The sequence below is a fragment of the Hydra vulgaris genome, chromosome 04, assembly GCF_038396675.1.
Source record: "Hydra vulgaris chromosome 04, alternate assembly HydraT2T_AEP".
NCBI lineage: Eukaryota > Metazoa > Cnidaria > Hydrozoa > Anthoathecata > Hydridae > Hydra > Hydra vulgaris.
Genome location: NC_088923.1, coordinates 13,108,603 through 13,130,213, shown reverse-complemented (window position 1 = coordinate 13,130,213; position 21,611 = coordinate 13,108,603). Strand labels below are relative to the sequence as shown.

Below are 21,611 nucleotides of genomic sequence, written 5' to 3'. Positions count from 1 at the left end.
ATTATGATAGTTGTCTGAAAAATATTCGTAGTACATAAAATATGTTGAGTTGATAAGAATAAAAAACAATTTCATAAATATAAAGTAATAGTTGTAAATTCAAATTTAAAAAAAAAATTAAGAATTAGTTTGACAATATTCAAATATATAAAATGAAAAATAATTAAATGTTTTTAATGAAAGGTGTTTAATTTATTGTTAACGTTTCCAGTAATATTTTTTTCTCGTAATATTTTGCAGTAATTTGTTTCAGAAATTTGATCCAGTAATATATTACAGTAAATTGAGCTTTAGATCAGGATCACCATTCCTGCTACTAGAAACATGTGGTTCAGTGCAACCTGCCACATGTCCTGCTGTTTTGTAAGACTGTTTTTTTAGACAAAGGCTAGTAGAAATTACTTTTAACTTAAAAAACTTCCTGCTTTAGGTCTCTTGGTTGAGCTGCAAATTATCCATTTACTTTAATTGCTGGAATTAATTTTTATCCGAGAATAGATTGGTGAGTCATGAATCTAATAATTGATCGAAAATCAGTTTTTTGTCCTTCTCAGTCCTCTGCAATATCAATTGAAAGAGGGTAGTTTGAAATTTGGCTTTAAATCTTTTGGAAAATTTCCGTTTGATTGAGAAATATACTTTTTAACTCTTAAAAGCGATGTTACTGTGTAGTGGGACATTATTGATCAAACATGATAAACAATAATAAATTTTGAACATCATATAATTGTAGTAAGGGATCTTCCATAAAGTATACATCTAGGTTTAGAGGGAGAGGCTGGTTACCCAAAAACGTACAAATGCGTAAAGGGGTGTTGAAGACAGTTCATCTCTCCTAAAACTTGATTTCTTTTTTTTTAACAAAAGCATCGAATTTCACGAGTTTAAAAAATTAATGTTATGTTATATAATGTAGTTATGCATAATAAACTAAAAGTTTTTTGTTTTTAGTGTGATTTTACTGTGTATGAGCTTTATGGATTCCCCCCTAAGAGTATTATTGAATATCGTAATTGCAGTAAGGGTATCATTGGTCAATTTTTGAAAAATTCTCATATTGAAGTGGGTGTTATAAAATATTAGCATTTTTAGGATGATGTTTATCGCATTGAATATAATATACAAATATCTCCTAACTTTGTCGCTTATTGCATTAGACATTGATCATGTATGCAAGCAAAAAATATAGGCCCTCTCCAGATTGGCAACATCAAGCTACTTGGTTCTTGATTCTGCCATATTTTTTTTTTTTTTTTTTTTTTACATAGAAGTAATCTAAAAAGCATCGTTTGAATATTGAAGTAATAAAATATTTTTTGCTGACTTAGCTGATATTATTCAAAATTATTCGTCATGAAGATTTGCTGCAAAATATTTGTTACATAGCATAAAAATTTACGCATAAAATAAAAGAACAACGAGAGAATAGGCTCATTTAGTTTTTAGACTGAAAAATATGCTTTACTAATTTAAAACGTACTTAAATGCGAATAAAGTTAATGTTATTTGTTTTTTAGATAGTATCGTTTGTGGTGATGCGCAATATTTCAGCAAGATTTAGATCCCAGTACAGTTTATTATTTGCCTGGATTGGCGATATGGCGTTAGAGGTATTATTAACAATTATTGCATTAAGCTACAATTTGAAAATGTATTTATGAATATTATAGATTGTTATAAATTAGAACGAATATATATTAAGAAATTATAAAGTTATTAACATTTGAATGCATTTTAGCTTTTTGTAGTACACCACCATATCTGGTTGGCAAATGATAGCTTCGGAGTTCATGTTCTCATTCCTGATTATGTAACTGTTAACGCGCTGGTGACATCATTTACCTTCATATGTGTTGCTCACGAAGTTAAAGAAATTCGCAAAATTTTAGCTGACGCATTAATAATAAAGGACGTCATGGTGATGTTAAGGAGATTGATTTTGTTTTTATTTATGTTAGTAATTGTTTGGTGGCACAAAATTCATGACGTAAAACCAACTCGTTATAAACCCCATTAAAGTGGAAATATGCATCCAGTGAACCATAGTCTAATGCCTATAAAAAACGATAGCTTTGATTACTGACAAGCAAAAATTTCTTATTAGAAAAATTTAATATGGGATTGACTTTAAAATCTAATATATTTAAAGAAATTTTGAAGAAGTTGTTCAAAAAGACGTAAATCGTATCGCGCAACTTTTATAGTATTTTTTACTAGAATTTCTGTTAAATTACTATATCGAGGGTATACTGCCAGAACGCAATAAGTCATTTTTCATTGTTTTGAGATAATGGCAGTTTAATGAGAAAAAAATTTTTCATGCAATGGTGTATATTCCCATTGCATATTTGAGAATGATCAATAACTTGGTATTATATAGAATATAAGGTCTGGTGCGTTTTGGAAGTGATAAAGCATATAATAATGAGTGTTTATGCTGACTTAACTCAAAACCAACAAAAAATGACTTAGTGCATTCTGGCAGTATACTCTCGATATGGTATATCTTTTAAAATTTTTTATTTTGAGTACTTATTTATAGTACGTTTATAGAACATTAATTTGGAATACCTATTTATAGTATGTGAAAAACTTTAATTTGGAGTACGTATTACAGATCGATATGTGCTGAAAACGTTTCACAGTCTTGTATTGCATTTTGTTTATTTTGTAACACCTAACATGTGAGCGCTTGTGTGTTTTACATATATATATATATATATATATATATATATATATATATCCATTAAAGATAATTCTTCTAGAATTACAAATCTTTTAGAATTAAAACTCTTTTAGTCTTCCTTGTGGCTTCTATTAAGGGGGTACCCCCCTCTGATTTTAAATCTAAGCATTTTTACAAAAAAATGATTATTGGTAACATGCTTATATTAAATTAAGAATAATGGACCAACTTTTTTTTTGAAAATCCATATTGTTGCCATGGTAACAACAAAATGACCAAAAAATGACTTTACGCCGGCCAAAATACAAAGAAAATGAGTCATTTCCACCTTTCCATACTGAACCATAGTGTTTTTATAAGGCAGGTCTATGATATGAGTGGAACAGATTTTTCATAATTTTTTTCATCACCACAACAGGACGATCAAAGTTTAAGGTCAAATTTTTTATCATTTTATTGACCCAAAACTTTTTTTTTTAAATTCAAATAAAATCCATTCCATTCATATCATAGAGTATAATATGACAACACTTCATGAAAATTTAATTAAAAAATATCATATCGTTCTCCAAATATATTGGCCGGCGTCCACAAATTGCGATTCTGAGAATTAAAGTAAAAACATTAAATACAGTAATATTTTATTCATAAAATAGGTAAAAAATAATAATCAAAATTATCAAAATCCACCAGGCACATACAAGTCACCATCTTTTTCAATTATTTTGTCTTTTTTTTTTCAACTTTTTGGCACGTAAAAATTGCCGTCTTGACTTATTATCAGGGTTTTTTTCGATATTCAGCATTTCTTTTTCATTCATTATTTAATACTTTGCATCCTGCAATCATATGAAAGCCTGGTTCCATGTTCAGTTCTTTAAAAATATCAAATGATGCTTTTGCTCCAATATTAAAGTAAGCAACAGCATCATATACACAGTAAATAAAAAACCCGTTATATTTTTAAAAAACATAACGGGAGTTTTCCTCGCACATAACGGTTAATTGCCGTTATGTTTAATACTTAATATGTATGAAAATAACATAACGGTTTTAGCGTTATGTTTTTTCATAGCAAAATTACCTTGAACATAACGGTTACATAACGCTAATTAGCCGTTATGTGAGAGGAAAACTCCCGTTATATAACGCGTATTGTACCGTTATGTTTAAAACCTGATATAACGGGTATTTATCCGTTATGTTACCCGTTATGTCAAATTATAATTATTTATTTTAAAGTAGGTTTTTTGAAACGCATGATTAATAGCAGAAACTGCTAAATAAACAAACAAACTAACCTTGAACATTTTTTATGTTTATAAAAGTTAAATTAAAAAATAAAACAAATTTATGCAGTTTAATTTCCTTATATATTCATTTTAAATTATGTTTCATTATCGTGAAAATTATTTACAAAATAATTAAAGAAATTAACTTATTAACATTTATTAATTCAAAAATACTTCACATTGCTGTGAAAAGATTGCAAAAGAAAAATGCATTTTTTAGATGTATCTTGAAAAAAACCTAGAAGCTGCCTAAAACAAGATGGATATGTCAAATCTAGCAAATAATAAACGGACATCAAAACAACCACCATTTCACATGTACTGATTAAGGGCTAAACATCCATCTCGACACCTCTACGACTCCTTACTCCATATTCCGTTTTATTATAGATAACTTGTGGACCATACAAGCTTGGCACTCTTAAGTATTCATGTATTGAATCACACTAAAATATTATAAATACAAAATAAGTATTGCAACCATTAAAAAAAAACTATTATTATTACATTAAATGGATTTGAATCAATGTTAAGTTTATATTTTATAGAATTGGCTTAATACCAAATAAAAAAAATTAATAAAACTTACATCAACTTTCATAAACAACTTATCAGTTGTCTTCTTAGAAATAAGTGATTTCTGGAGCAGCATTAAACTTTCAGTATGGGTTTGCGAATCAGGAGAAATCCAAACCAACATCTTTTGAATCTTAAGAGACGAGTCTTTAAAAATAGGGTACAAACGAATCGCTTCTTCCAGCATCAGTTCAGGAGCATATGTAACTCTTATTGGAAATACACTATACGTCTCGTTATTAAAAAGATGTCTGTTTAGAATAGACAGTGTTGAAAGTGATGGCTTTTTCTTATTAAATTCATTCTAGGTGAAAGAAAAAGTTATTTAGATTCTTTATTTTATAGCTATTTAATAAAATAAAGTAACGAGTTGACACTTAATATTAATTATAATATTTTTAAATTTTTTGCATCTAAGTTTACTTAATTAGACTATAATTTCTGATATTAGAATTAGAAATCATTTTTATACAAAAATTTATAAACACAGAAAAAATCTTACTACAACATCTTGTAATAGCTGTTCTTTATCTACAATTATTCGGACAAAATTAGATTTACTGCTCGGCTGCTATTATTGATGGAACTATTTACAACAGAAAAATGAGGAAATCACTTTTCCTTTAAACTTTGACATTTACTAAATTGTCTTTGGTCGATAATTATTAGGCAACTTTTTGAACAAGAAATCCTAACAGAAAATTAGAAAATTAAATAAATTGAATCAAACAATTTATGTATGCAGCAACAAATTTGAAAATCTGTAAAATATAAAAACAATGGAAAAGGAAGGAGATCAAAAAAGTATATTAAAATAATAAATATTACAAATTTTAATAAAAAAAATAATTATAGTATCAAAGACGTGATTCTTACCCATTTATGGCTTTAAGAAGGATATAAAGAAATGCAAGTAGACTTTAACTTATTTAAAAAATATTTTTCATAACAATATTCTATTTTTGATATTACTATGATTAGGTACATGCGAACAACAAAAAGCTAATAAACAAGACATTAGCTCTCTAGATATCACCTTATCTTCGATAGAAAATTTGCTGCTCAGAAAAAGTTTTATGTGAGGTGGAAAAAAATCAATAAGAGTTTGTTTAATTTCACCATCAAAAGGGATTCTTTTAATCTAAAAATTTATTATCAATGTCAATATTAAAAACATAAAAGGAATAATAAAAAACATTTAGTTTCATCTTGTGAAAATTGACAAAATAAAACATTTACAACCACTAAAGTCAGTGGTGTACACTGGATTTTTAGATGTTTGAGTCTTGACACTAACAGGCATTGTGTGAACTCCAAACTTTTGTATGTTTATTCTTATATCAAAAAAGAATGTTTTGCAAAGAATTGGGGTGATTGAAGCTTGGGAACAAAAAAACTTTAATTTTTGGGTCCACCCAGCCCTTAATATGGGAGCAACAAGTTTATAAAATATTATAGTAGTAAAGAACATTGTTAAGCAACATACAAATACAGCGAACTCCCAATATCTTGAGCCTCCAAGGGACCAAGAAAATAGTTGAATTAGCAGCATTATTATATATATTTAATAATTGAAATGTAATATCTATATACCTTAAACACTTTTAAATTTTGAAAAACAGTTTTCACATACAACTAAACCTTCATGACCATGTAATTTAAGATGTGATATCATTACATATTGTTTACTTGTTTGAAAACTACAATTAGAACAAGATAAAAAACAGAATCAGAGTGACTATCTACATCAGAAAAAACAGCTTTACCAGAAGAAAATCTCTTTCAACTTTGAACAAAAATGCTGAGCTCATTATTTTTTGCTAAGGATAAAACTTCCACTTCCAGATTTTGTTCATTTAAAATGGCAACAAATGTTTCAGAATCAACTTCACATCCATTCCACATGATGCCACTTATATCACTGTCACCAAACTTCTTAGAAGCTAAATAAGTATAATTTTAAATTAAATAGCTCAATCATTGTTTTTAGCATATGTAATATTTTGAATATTATGAAGACAAAAATGAACTGTGAAGAACTTGAAGATTGATTTAAAAAAAATGAAGGTTGAATAAACAAGAATGTGCATTAAAAAATAAGCTTACCATTATTTAAAAAGTCTGCAATATTGCTATTACTAGCAAGAACAGTTTTTCTTTCACCAAGATACCTGACAACAATAGCCTTTATCATTTTGAACTATTAATTATTGTAGAAATCAGTAATGCAGTTATTATTACTTAGAAAACTTAAATTATACAAATGGTATATTTAATATTAATTAACACTTGCAATATAAAATAAAATAAATTTTAAGAACAGTAATATGTAAAAAATAGTAAGTATTAAATAAATAGTAGTAAAGAACATTGTTAAGCAACATACAAATACAGTGAACTCCCAATATCTTGAGCCTCCAAGGGACCAAGGAAGACACCTCCCCCCTAGTAAATCATTAAAGTTGCTTATGAATTATACTCTGCCCCTTGTAAATCATTCAATATGAGATGTATGTTAATGGTGTTGAATGACAATGATAGAATTGATATAACTGTTATTATTATGTAGCTATATATCTTTTGTACTGCAATTGAAATTTCTAGAGCTTTTGATATATAAGTTGTAGGATTATTTCTTTAATTTAGGAACATTGGAAAAAGGTTACTGTCAATCTTACTTTAATTAGTATATTTATTGTCCAAAATATAGTAATTTTAATTTAAGGATATAGTAATGTTAATTTATATATTTTGTCAAGTTTAAACTTCAACTTTTTTATTTTTGCTATTTCTTTATTTGTTTTATTTTATAAACTGGTATTATATATTATATATTTTTATTAAAAGGATTATATTTTATTTGAATTTAAAAATGTCTTCGTATTATATTCTTTTTTCCCTTTTTTTTTTAGTTCGTACTTGAGGTTCTGCCCTTCTTCATTATTTTAAATTAATTGCTCTACTGTTGAAATATGGTTTAAATTTAGTAAATTTTCATGATTTAAAATTTACTTTATTGATCATTTGCCAACAGTTTAGGTTGTAAAATTCTATTTAATATAAGGTAAGAATAACTTTGTTCTCTGGTAATACCACTAAACGTTTTGTGATTATCAATATGTTAGTTTTTGTTTAACTTTATTTTTGTGTAACTGTATTTGTCATGGCTTTTCATGGCTTGTAATGATATTGTTCATAAATGTGTTTGTCATGGCAACAATATTTTTTTTTTTTACTTGTGAAACGCTGTCAAATGTTTTAGAAAATTTAAATCATGCAAGAAAAAAAGATAAAGGCTTACTAGTTAGAACAGAAAGTGCTCATGTTTATGTAACGGGTGATGCGGAAGTTATCGGACAAAATAAAAACGTCAATAACTTATTTATAAATAAAAAAACAAACTACAATTTTTTTTTTTTTAAATAAAGCATTTATCTTTTAATAAAAATATATGATTTTTTATATGAAAAAACACCACCATCTGCATTTGATCTCAATTTTGCTCTGACGCCTTTCATATGCGACTGTAAAAAGTTTAAATCAATTTCTTGTAGTTTTAGTTTAATGCGATCAATCAAAACTTGCTCTGTTGAAGCTTGCCTATCTCCCTCGTAAACCTTCTGTGCCAAATGTCCCTAAAAAATTTTAATTGGTCGTGCTTGAGGCACATTTGGGGGATTGGATTCTTTATCAACGTAATAGGCATATTGGTCCATCCAATTTAGCGAATCTTTAGAATAATGAGAACTTGCTAAATCTGGCCAAAATAAATAGTTAAAGTCTCCATGATACTTGTGAATAAATGGAAGAAGTCATTTTTCTAAACATTCATTAATATAGATTGATGAATTGATCGCTACAGCCTTGGAAGTGCGAAACAATGGCTCGGACATACCACGGTCAGATATGGCTATCCACATTAATAATTTTTTTGGAAATTTCTCTTTTCCTATAAAACGAACACTTTCTGGGCATGTCTTTTTGTTGTTTGTGTAGTATCCAGAATTTGCAGGCATGATGTCCCCTGCAAAACAAAAGTATTTTTCGTCATCGATGACTAGAAGCGATTTTGTGTTATAGAGTTGGTTAACTAGTTTCCTGCTTCTTTTCTTTGCCTTTATTTGTTGTTCTATAGTGTATTTTGGAGTATTTTCACGTTTTCTATATTTAATATTCATTTTTTTTAAATGACGACTAATTGTCAATTGATTTACACTAAATTTAATACCTATTTTTCTCTGGCTGACCCCTTTATGAATGTTGACAAGTCTTGTTAATTCGTTAAAAAAAAAACATTTTTAGTCGCTTTTGAAAAGATTCTTGTTCAGCTGCATTTAACCTCATTTTAAATAATTGTGTTTCAAATAATCAAGTTTATATTTTATAGAACATTTATGCCTACGCATAAAACCACAAAAACTAATTATTATGCTCAAATAATGAAATTAGGATTTGTCCGATAACTTTCGCATCACCCGTTAACCAAAAATTATTATATAACAGTTGATATGCTTATTGTTAAAAAAAGCCTTCACCTCGAGTAGGTAAGAATAATGATTTATTAAGCTCAGTATCTAACATCAAAATTGATTGCATTGCTTCTGAAGCACCAATACAAGAATGTATTATTACAGATGATCCAATTACAGGGGATGCAAGATTTATACTAATAGCATTTCTACATTTCTACTAACAACATGTTCTACAACATTTGAAATAAATCCTCTTTAAACAACACTAAATGTGCACTACCAATCTTTCCACTACTTTCAACTGAGGATGTCGAAGATATCTTAATCAAATGTTATCAGATAGTGTTATACATTATTTCCAAAACTTAATAAAAAAATGTTTATCATAAAATGGGCTTGTAAATCCAATTTCATAATCATTTATCATAAAATGGGCTTGAAGATCAAATTTTGAAACAAAATTTTTTTTTCAAGGCACTATGTTCACAATCATTTGTTCAAATCATTTATAATGGGCATTACCATTGGCATGCTCTCAGCACATATGGTTCTAAATATGGAGAAATATATGTACTTGACAGTAACTTTCAAGGAAATTTATTAATAGATAAACAGAGCCGAATATGTTCTCTTTAAAATTATGATGAATCTATGATCAAAGTAAATATTTTACTAGTGCAGCAGCAAGAAGGATATGGTAGATTGTGGTTTGTTTTCGCTGGCTTTTGTTAAATTTATTTTATCAAACAACAAACACCCTGTTGAAAATATTTGGTTTGACCAAAAGCAATTTAGAAGTCATGTTCTCTTGTGCTTGAAGGAAAATGTAATGAGATCTTTTCCACTTTCAAATTTTGCAAGTCGTGGATGCCATTCAAAGGAGTTTATATTGAAAATCTTCTGTTCTTCCAGGATGGTTTTGACACCACCGTATCAAGTTATTTAGTTATCAAGTTATTTAGTTATTTAGTTATCAAGTTAATAAGTTGTTATACATATTTTCCTACATAAATATCATTTATATGATAATACCTGCCTAAACCTTTTGCTTTAGCTTATGCAGTGTGATATCATCAGTAACTTTATGTAGACCTATTATGTAATATGACATATATATATATATATATATATATATATATATATATATATATATATATATATATATATATATATATATATATAATAAATAAATTGAATATCATTATATTAGACACATGATATAATGCAAAACTTGCCTAATGTTACATAACAGAAAGCGCGAAAGTGTTCCAGACTCCATTTTGAGCAGTAATAACATGTGGTCTTGCTCTAGCTGTAGAACAAAATGAATCCTAATCTATAAACAAGTAAATTTTAATATTCTCTTATGTTATGATATGCTTATTAAATATTAAATTTGAATAAATTTTTTAACTTTGTAGTATGTATTTATGTAATATATATATATATATATATATATATATATATATATATATATATATATATAATAATATTTTTTTAAATTATTTTTTTTACTGCTTATTTTTTTATTATTTATTTTTTTATCTACTTTACCTAATTGGCGGTCAACTGATGAAATTACCACTAGATAAACCATTTTTTGTAAATAAAGTAGAATTAAAATAATTGAGCTGGTATATATATCAAAATTCGCAATGCATAAATGTACAAACATTTTTATATGTAAACCAAAATGATATTTACAGTTTGCAATGTTTAATCAAAAAAAGAAAGGATCTTCTGAAAATAATTAATTGAGGGTGAGAAGTCAATTAACCTTGTAGATTAAATCATAATTAATGACATTGATTATCGAAAATAAGAACCAACAAAGTTGTAAAAAAGTGTTAACATTTTCTTTCATAAATTCTTTCTTCCGAAGCAATGAATAAAGTGAAGAATTTAGTAAGTTGTGTTAAAGGACAGGTGGTAGATAAAAGAGCTGCAGCACCAGTCATTGCCATAAAAGAAACTTCACCTATGGAACAGTTTGTCTTTGTAGACCTAAGGGAATAGGTGGCCACCCTATTCCAGTTCTACCACTTAGCATTGTATTAGATATTTAAAGTTTTAGCTTCACATTTTAAGTCTATAATAATGTAAAATCTCTGAACTATTTCCAACATTCACCGACAAGAGCAAGAAGGCTTTTTAAAGAAGAACCAGAACTGAGAGCAAAAGGTCAGGTTTATTTGTAACACAACACAGAGCTGTCCAACTCTGGCGCGAAAAAGCTGGTTTTATTACTAAATCAAGTTGTTCCAAGTCGGATTGACTTGGATGGATTGAGTCGGATGAACTTGCTCTCTATGTTTAATCAGTTGAGCAAAAAACTTGAAAGTCATTTTACCAAAACTTGGATAAAAGTTGCAATAACAAGGACACAAATCAGGTGGATAAACTTGTCATTCACTGAAAAGACTTGAAAGTTCATTTGTCACTGAAAAGACTTGAAAGTTCACTTGTCAGCAAGTTCTTGAAACTAGAACCCTCTGCAATAACTACATTATGAAACTGGGAGTGGATGGTGGTGGTGGTTTTCTAAAAGTAAACTTTGTAATCATGGAAAAAGATTCATCTTCACAATCTTTGCTATCAAAACGACTTCTCACCCAATCTCTGGCCATAGATTCTGGTGTTAAGCATCAGTTACTGATTGCCATTTCTGCAGATCTCCAGGAAAACTATAGCAATATCAAGCAAGTTTTTGATCTGCTAAACCTTGAAGAACTTCTCTTTGCTTTTTCCTGTGATATGAAGCCATCAAATATCATTTGTGGTCTACAAGTACATTAGTGTACACCCATGCTCTTAGCGTGACATTTCATCAAAATATCTTGCAAAGTGTGGATCTCTAAGAACTTTTTGATCAAGCAGAAGAGATTTTTAGGTATTGAATGGGGCTAGTGCTAACATCAAGAAAGCAAGTTCATTCTGCTATTGTTTCGCAGTGGAAGCTATTAAAGCTCCACCACTTATATGGAATCATCAGACTGTAATAGTCTTAAGAGCAGGAAGAAATGTGTTGTGTAAGGGCAAGGGAGTGCTAGATAAACTATAATATTTGGACAGGTGTCCAGTATTGAGAGGTGGTGTTTAAGAGGAGAGTATTATTCAGTGATTAAGTAAGAGTTAAGCAAGTATCGTTTAAGTTAGAATTAAGTAAGTTTTGTTTGAGTGTTCTGTAAGTTTGTGTAAACTATTGTGTTTTGTGTTTGTAGTGTTCTAAAAGTCTTATATGTCATTTAATATCTTAGTTTGTATTAATCTGCATGTTCGTAAAGACTTTGATTTTTGAATCATAGCCATATTAAACATGCGTATCATGGATGGCTCACAGATGGTATGGATACTGTGATCTGATGTGGTTCATGATCTGGTTAAATATTGTATTATTGACATGGTTAGAGAAAGTTGTTTGTGTTATGTTTAATTTTCGTTTAGTCAATATGTTTTAATGCGGTTCTTCGTTTTATATTTATGTTTACATGGGCTATTTAAGATACTAATTTTATATTCAGTTTATATGCAAATTAATATATTTTATTGTACTTATTCTTTTACTATTTAAAATAAAAATGGTATACTATAAATATCCATTTTATATTAAGTTTATTTTATTCTAGTGATGGTACTTGTTTTGTTTTTTAGTTTATATTTATTTTTATTTTAAACAATTTATTGAAATTATTCCTTTTAGCTTTTGTTTATACTTAAATTATGTTTATATAGTGTGGTGCAGCTGTTCGTTTTATATTTAGCTTATATTTAATTAAATTTAACTAACATGCTTTAATGGAAATATTAGTCATTTTACATTTAATTTACTTTAAATGGTTTCATGAAATTATTTGTTTTTTATGTTTAATTTTTTTTTTTTTGGTTTTAATTTATTTATACAGTACTGTCCGATTCTTTTAGTCTAAAATTAGTTTGTATAATATGAACGCTTAAGACCTGTAATAAATTTGATACATCGGAAGAGTAGATATAATTTTTTTTAAGAAATTCATTCATCAAAAACAAATATTAAAGCAATTTTCTTTCCTTTAAATAAGAATACGAAACATTACAAACCTTGATGAACATAGCCCCTGCAAGGAAAAGCAAGTCTGTAAACAAAATTTTGTATACTTCATTCACTGACAGAACCATTCAAAAAGGGTGAACATAAAAATTCTCTATAAGTACAAAAAGAATATATATTTTTTTAAATTTCCGTAACCGGAAAAACTTTAACTTCTACAAAGATATTTTTAAATTTATTTAGCTAATAGCTTACCTAAATTTTTAAATAAGCTATAGTAGTATCCAATTTACAAAACTGGTCTTTAGTGATTGTGCTATTAAGAAATGCTTAGCAACTTTGCAAGTAATCTAAAGTAGTTATATTAAGTTGGCACAATAAATTACAAAATGTACCTGTAGGTTTAGGATGTATATTACATTCAAATCATTTTCGTTTACGATGCTGCTCTTTGGCTTAACTATAGTGTAAATCTATAATCTTGTTACAAGAAATGTGCTAAAATATTTTTTGGCTATGACAAGTACTCAAGTGCTAAAAATATGTTTATGGAGCTAGGCCTGCCTACTCTCGATACTTTACTGCTTAACTGCAGACATAGTTTTAAAAATCAGCTTGTCACCTGCGCAGTAATAAGTTAACTGCGTATGAATTATGTATGAATATGAACTGCGTATGAATTGTTAATTGACTTTTTTTTGTTTTGTTTTACTAGTGACCTTGTATTGTACTTGTTGTATGAAATAAATGAATTATTATTATTATTATTATTATTAAACAAAAAACAATTTTAAAATCATATATTTTTTTAATTTTATACCACCAAAAAAAAAAAAAAAATATTGTTGCCATGACAAACACATTTATGAACAATATCATTACAAGCCATGAAAAGCCATGACAAATACAGTTACACAAAAATAAAGTTAAACAAAAACTAACATATTGATAATCACAAAACGTTTAGTGGTATTACCAGAGAACAAAGTTATTCTTACCTTATATTAAATAGAATTTTACAACCTAAACTGTTGGCAAATGATCAATAAAGTAAATTTTAAATCATGAAAATTTACTAAATTTAAACCATATTTCAACAGTAGAGCAATTAATTTAAAATAATGAAGAAGGGCAGAACCTCAAGTACGAACTAAAAAAAAAAGGGAAAAAAGAATATAATACGAAGACATTTTTAAATTCAAATAAAATATAATCCTTTTAATAAAAATATATAATATATAATACCAGTTTATAAAATAAAACAAATAAAGAAATAGCAAAAATAAAAAAGTTGAAGTTTAAACTTGACAAAATATATAAATTAACATTACTATATCCTTAAATTAAAATTACTATATTTTGGACAATAAATATACTAATTAAAGTAAGATTGACAGTAACCTTTTTCCAATGTTCCTAAATTAAAGAAATAATCCTACAACTTATATATCAAAAGCTCTAGAAATTTCAATTGCAGTACAAAAGATATATAGCTACATAATAATAACAGTTATATCAATTCTATCATTGTCATTCAACACCATTAACATACATCTCATATTGAATGATTTACAAGGGGCAGAGTATAATTCATAAGCAACTTTAATGATTTACTAGGGGGGAGGTGATAATTCAGACCCAAGTCTAGTGATTTACTAAATAAAATTAAACAAAATTTATTTTTAATATTTTCTCCACCAGTGCATGTCCGAACCAAAGTTTCAAACTAAGGATAGAAAACAAACAAACTAGACTTTTAAATAATGGACAAAGATGAAAGAGTGATAGACATGGAAATAGGACCACCACTAAGATTAATCAATAATGTCATTCAATAGAGTGTCATCATAAACAGCACCATTATAAGCAAATTTTTAGTCACATCATATCTTTTTTTATTTTTTTCTAATCATACTTTTTTGAAACATTTCTGTCAAACCCATGGTGACAATCTAAAACTTCATTAGAAACAACAATATAAGGCATTCCTGAATAAGGAATTTTCCCAAAGTACACTATTATTCGCTGTAATTGTATCTACAAGGGTGGCCACATAAAAATTTTATAAGAAAAAGAAGATATTAGAGGATTTTAGTGGGAGATTTTGCATTTAATTTAGAGAATTGTTTTTGCAAAACTACAAAATTTTGAATAGAAATAGAGAATTTTAGAGGATTTTATTTATAGGTTTAACGTCCATGTTTCCACATAACTGGACGTTAAACCTATAAAAAAAATCCTCACAAAATGTCCAAACCCTGACAGGGGTCGACAACGTCATTTTTTATGTTAGATGACATTGATTTGCTAAAAGTTTTTTAAGATTTTTTACAGCCCAATCCTCATTTCAGACATTAACCAGTTTTGCAGACCATGAATTTTGAATATTATGCAACCATCAAGAAATGAAAAAACAAAAAAAAGGGGTTAAAGAGGAGATTTTATCACGTTTTTAACTTTTTAGAGGATAATATAGGTACGCACATAAAAATTTTAAACTATTTATATATAAGACTATTATATATCATTGGAAAGAGCTTTAAATTAGTATTAAAATGGCGAAAATTTCATAAAAAAAGAACGATTGTATAAAAAGTTATGCTACTTTTAGTATCAAAATTTAACTACAAGGATTACTTAAGAAAACTGCGACCAACTTCATAATTTCACGTTCGGTTAACGGTAGTTTTGTAATAAAACTTTGTTGCAAACTCGCGCAGTATTTTCTTCGGGTTTGAATATTTATTGAAATTCTACTGAAGTAGCGATAACAATAATTTTTTTAACTAAAATAATATTTCTTATATAAAAAAATTTAAAAATCAATTTACATAGGTATATAGCAAATATTGCGAACATCATATAAAAACGATTATAATAATATTGCGTACATTTTGAAAACAAAAATATTTACCAGTAAAACGCTTTATCCTATCTATTCTATATATTTTATAGTATAAAATATATAAAATATAGGAAAAACGTGTCACTGGACTATCTGATATTTTTATTTCTGCCCCCTTTTCACTGCAGTTATAGTTTAAAAATGTTACCCCGTTCCACAAAAATTTTTGAATTACCTTCTTATAAAAAAACTTGTTATAAAAAAAACAGACGTGTATTTATTATTGGTGGGGCCTTAAAAAATAGTGGGACTTACGCAATTGCACTTGCGGCACTACGACACTGACCTTATCATACAATAAGCGGAAATATATTATGTCAAATATTAAGATAAGTAGTTTCAATATCTCTTTCGATATATACCCCTCTTCTAAAATAGATTACTATTCTACTCCAATAACATAAATACGCCATTCAAATGTAAATAGTTATTTGCTTGTAAATATAATTAGTAAATAAAAAAAAATTACACTTAAACAATTATTTTCCCATTTGCTTAATAATGTTTTTAACAGAATTGTGGCTATGAAAATAGCCTTTTTTGTGTGTAAATATTTATACTTCATAATGCGAACAAGGCGCAAATTTTCCTTTTGCCATTGATCATTGACATCCTAAGAGATAAAAAGTCGATTCTTTAGTCCATAGATTAAACACTATTAAACGGTATCTAAAATAAAATAGATCTCTGAAAAAATATAATACACAATCATCAAGGCAAAAGAAGTCAAATATCCTGATTAATAAATACCTAACTGTTACTACTGCACTAATAAATATAATCTAAATAATATATATATAAATATAATCTAACTATTTTCTTGTCTTATTAAGACATCAACATTCATAGAAACAAAACTCTACAAGCTCTTAGTTGAAACCTTGCAATGATAAATAAAAATATATCTAAGTAAGCTCTAGAGTAAAAATAAATCAAAATAACTTAACTTCTGATGCATAACATAATTTACCATTAAATAGAAACATCTGTAGAAGCAAGTTGATCCCTCAATGTTTGCTGACATAAAAATAAAAGTTAAAAAAATAATGATCTTATTATAACCAAACCATAAAGGAATCAATTAAAACTATTAAATCAATATAATAAGAACTCCTGATGTATAACACATTTTACTATTTAAATAGAAAAATCATTGATGAATAAAAAAAGCCAACCTTTTAATGTTTTCTTGAGCAACTACTCACCATAATACTTGAAATAAAATACATTAAAATAGTTTAAAATATAAAATATGTCTAAGGTTGATATTGGTTAAATAAAATGACTTAACACTAACATTTTGTCTTGTTAATGCATTAGCATCTGTGTATCACCAACATCATCATCAACATATTTGTGACAAGTCAAGTAAATAGTTAAGTTTAACTTTAAGTGAGCTTTCCTGTTTCCCAGGAGGGTGTTCATGTAAATGGTGCTCACTTTGCAACCAAATCAACATTATTAGATATTGGTAACTACCCAACTACCTGAAATAAAAACTGATATATACAATTAATGAATTTAAAAAAATATCTTTTTATAAGCATACAAAAAAAGGAGAGGATGGGGGGGGGGGGTGAAAGAGTAAAATAGATCTAATAAAAAGATCCACATCTGTAAATGAAATCTATTAATGCAAGTATATAAATTATGTTATTATTTACAGTAACATATACCTTTTTACTACCTATTTGCACACAATTTGCTTATGATAACATCAAATCACCGCTTATGATGTCTGCAGATAATTGATATTTGCTCATATCGTATTCAACAGCATCATCGTCCTCGTTTTCATTTGGTTTCCAATAGGAAACTATATAGAAAGCATTATTTTTTTTTTTAATGCTAAGAAGCCTGCCATAGTACATATTTTGGCTTTTTGTGTCAGCATCATACCACATGTGGCATATACCTCTTCCAACAGCATCTCCATTGAGAATGTCTTCAATATCTGCAGTTTCATTATTTTCCAGATCTGGGAAGAGTTGTTTTACCTGTAGAGGCATGCATTTTTTTAATATTTTTTCCACTTTTCTTCTTTCTTTCTCTTCCTTATTTTGAATCTTTTTACCCATGCGTTTAATCAATTCTGCCTTCATTTCTTCATGGCATTGTATGTTTGCTAAGCGCTTTTTACCTGCTGAGGAGATAGACCAGGCTATCAATTTATTTTGTATATCAGTTGGTTTTTTAGAAAGAAAATCAGTTGTCTTATTCTTGCATGCGCAAATTTTTGATGACAAATAACAAATTGTGGCATTAGGAGATTTTTGCTTTGCAGCACTAAACATACCCACAAGTTCTTCACAGTCAATATTATGTGGACGTGCTGATAACGTCTGGGACTTGAGTTGGTCAGTTAAGGTCATAGTAAACTGTCGCTCATACTGACGCTTAATAACACTAATGATAGCATTTAGACAGCTGGCTGATGCGTCCCTCATTTCGTCAGTCCTTGGGCAAAATTCTATAAGTGATTGAAAAACTGGATCATTGAGATCACCTCCAAAAAAGTCTGTTTTTCTGTGAATAAGGGAAAGAGCCTTTGTGCTGCTTTCAACAAGTGCATTGCAAACATTTTTGATCACTTGGATGCCAGACAAGTAGTCAAGTCCTGGTACAACATAGAATTTTTTCATCCAGGGACCAGTCACTAACTTTCCAATTAAACCTAGGGCACACATCTCGCGTATACCTAAAATTAAATAAAATATGCCATAAAAAAAAATTAGAACCAAATATTTTAATTATTAATCCATCATAACATCTAACCTGTTTCAGATGTGAAGTCTTGGAAAAGACTATTTCTCAGTCCTCCACATAACACTACTCCAGAAAAAAGAAAACTCTGAAGTTTATGGTAGTGATGTATTAAAATTCCACACGTATGAAAAAGTATGTGCAACCGATTTCCCCTATAGCGTGGTATAAGTCCTCTAGGAAGACCATGCTCGTCCAAAAAGGTGACAAAGCCTTTTGGATCACCTATAAAAATAAAATTAAAACCAAAAGTGCAATGCAAAGAAATTATTTGCAAATTTGAAACAAGTATGTTAACACATTTATTATGTTCAGATTTAAATTCAAAATAAAAACTTGAAATAAAATAATTCAAAATATCAAGAAAACATCATTATAGTAAAAATATGATAAGAGTTTAGCATATTTATTTACCTTTACCATCTTTGTAACGGAGTTTATTTAACTGAACAACAATGTTTGCTGCAAAACAATCTTTACCAAAAAGCTTCCCTTTTGAAGTTTCCAAAGCTTGTAGTGACGACTTGCAAGCAGAAGTGATTGTATCCAATGGGTGAAGGTGACAATTCAGTTCATTAAGAGATTTCTGCCAAAAAGTGTTTAACTTTGTTACAGTTGCATGGTTCACTGTCACTCTGTCACTCATTGTGTTAGTTATGTTGCTGATAATGGTGCTTCGTACATCAGTATATTGTTCCTAGTAAAAGTCACTATACAACTTAGCAAGATTATCCACAGACTTTGTAATATGACTCATATAGTCATAAGCTGTACCACCAGCAAGCTGATCAATGGCTACAACCAAGCATGAAGATTCAGTTGTTAAGTGCACAACATTAACATGAACACCCTCCTGGGTTGTGGCATCAAAACCAAGAGTCAAATTTTTTGTTGAGAATGCTATCTCAGCAGCCTGGAGTTCTGAAATAATACCCAGCTCGCGCATCATCTGCTCCACAGTTTTGCGATGCGGAATGTCACTAAATCTATACCCAAAATATTCTCCAACTTTATGAAGAAGTTGGGGCACACTGTGTGTAGGAACTTGACATTCCAGCATGTCATAGATAAGTGCCCTAAGATCAAATGAGTAAACTTTTTTACATCTGGTGCTTTGTATTTTCTGCTGCATTTGCTCTATCTTTTCCTGTAAAATAAGCATATCATTTTGCAGGACACTAATCTCTACATTCTTGTCAGCAAGTTGTTGACGTAAGATAACTTCTTCAGTAGACAGCTTTGTTTAGGTGGATTTTTTTAAACGAAAATTTGAAATTTGAAGCTTATTCAGCTGTAAGTTTAGACGCTGGACTTTTAATTTATTCCGCAAACTTCGAATCGTCTTTTCTTTGCGAGCAATAGCCTCTTTGAGATGTTTTAATCTTGGCCTTGTTTTAATTTTTTCTTTTAACACCTTTACATCCTCTCTATGCTTTTGTTTTTCGGTAGCAATTTCAGTCGCAAAAACACTTAATCTCCGTTTAAAAAGTTTTTTTCTTGGTGTCAACTGGTCAGCTCTTAACCTGGATAACAACGGACTTCTTGTATTTGGCAAAGACAAAATATTATTATGCTTAGGAGATGAGGCAACTGACAAAGATGAAACAATTTTACTTGAATTTGGGGTTGACTGAAATGATTGTGTTGCTGGCAATGTTGTTGCTTGACAAATGAAAGGCTCGTTGCAGAAGTCAACAAAACGTTTCGAATCTCTTAAAAAATTGCAAGCCCATTTTTTTGATACATTAATAAGAAATTTGGTTTGACTATAGCAAATATTGAAGCCATAAAGTTTATTGACTTGCTCAATAGTTAATTGATGTGATTCATTATTGTTGATGAATACAAACAGAATATGCCCATTTTTACAATTGTTATCTACCTGCAAAGGCAATGCAAAGTTTGATTCTAAATGGTTTTTTGCTGCACCACGAAACACACACATATTCTTTTTGGGACCCATAATACCATACAATGTCACATAGAGTTATTTCTAAAATGAAAAAAGAATTTTGGAAAATTGGTTACTTGCTTCTGTTTTAAGCAAAAACATTTAATTGATATCATTTGTATACAATAAATATTGAATTTAATCAATCATGAGTTAACTTTACCAATGGTTTAAAATAATTTATCATGATAATAATTATAAGCTTTATAACCATATGGTTATCATCTCGTGATATATCACCTATAATCTATCAATTATGTTATGATACTGATGACATTGTATTATGATAGTCTATGAGTGATATCTCACTCACTTATCATAACCAACTTGCATATCCTTTTTATTATGATAAATTTATTTTTAAATTTAATTCTTAATAAGTAATAAAAGTAACAATAAAATATTACTATATAATAATTATAATTATAATTATTATTATCATTATATATCATTTTCAAATCTATTATAGACACACACACATATATATATATATATATATATATATATATATATATATATATATATATATATATATATATATATATATATATATATATATATTATTATTATTATTATTATTATTGTTATTACATATTATTATATAAATATACATATAGGAGGAGGGGGGCTAACAACGATCTTTATGAAAAGTTCGTTGTTAGCCACCCTCTGCCTACCTTAATTCTCCGGAAAAAGTTAAATTAAAGTACCTATACTGCAACAAGTAATAAGGTGTCTGCTACATAATATTTTTTAATAAAATTTGGCATGCACTTAGAAAATAAGTTTCTGCACAGTGAAAAACAGATTTAAAAAAGTTATCAACATTCCTTAAATATAAATTTTACATCTGATCAACAACGAATTTTTTCAGAACAGTAAATTTAATGATAGCGGTGGTAACTACTAAAAAGAACAACATAAAAATAATGCCTAACT

At 28.3% G+C, this 21,611-nt stretch overlaps 2 protein-coding genes and 1 long non-coding RNA gene across 4 annotated transcripts in view; 1 reads left to right on the top strand and 2 right to left on the bottom strand.

The window, feature by feature from the left end:
* LOC101234927 (N-acetylneuraminate 9-O-acetyltransferase) overlaps nucleotides 1–2,188 on the top strand; it is a 65,853-nt gene extending 63,665 nt beyond the window's left edge. Inside the window, exons 22-23 of one of the 2 annotated variants that reach the window (XM_065795496.1) lie at nucleotides 1,518–1,610; nucleotides 1,739–2,188. In XM_065795496.1, coding sequence (XP_065651568.1) covers nucleotides 1,518–1,610; nucleotides 1,739–2,017 — 372 coding nt within the window. In that variant the 3' untranslated portion in view covers nucleotides 2,018–2,188. The remainder of the gene's footprint in view (nucleotides 1–1,517; nucleotides 1,611–1,738) is intronic. The other variant, XM_065795494.1, reaches the window with a different exon arrangement.
* Nucleotides 2,189–4,276: 2,088 nt separating this feature from the next.
* On the bottom strand, nucleotides 4,277–5,226 carry LOC136078991 (uncharacterized). The gene is made up of 3 exons (XR_010637842.1): nucleotides 5,057–5,226; nucleotides 4,568–4,858; nucleotides 4,277–4,424 (listed from the first exon to the last, which is right to left on the bottom strand). It is a non-coding gene; the product is annotated as an uncharacterized LOC136078991 (long non-coding RNA).
* Nucleotides 5,227–16,933: 11,707 nt separating this feature from the next.
* Nucleotides 16,934–20,710, bottom strand: LOC136079580 (uncharacterized). Its single transcript, XM_065795493.1, is given in 6 exon segments — nucleotides 16,934–16,975; nucleotides 17,134–17,170; nucleotides 17,256–17,445; nucleotides 17,635–18,656; nucleotides 18,734–18,946; nucleotides 19,136–20,710. Coding segments are annotated over 3 exon segments (2,754 nt in total). The 5' UTR covers nucleotides 20,685–20,710; the 3' UTR covers nucleotides 16,934–16,975; nucleotides 17,134–17,170; nucleotides 17,256–17,445; nucleotides 17,635–17,664.
* Nucleotides 20,711–21,611: the final 901 nt, after the last annotated feature.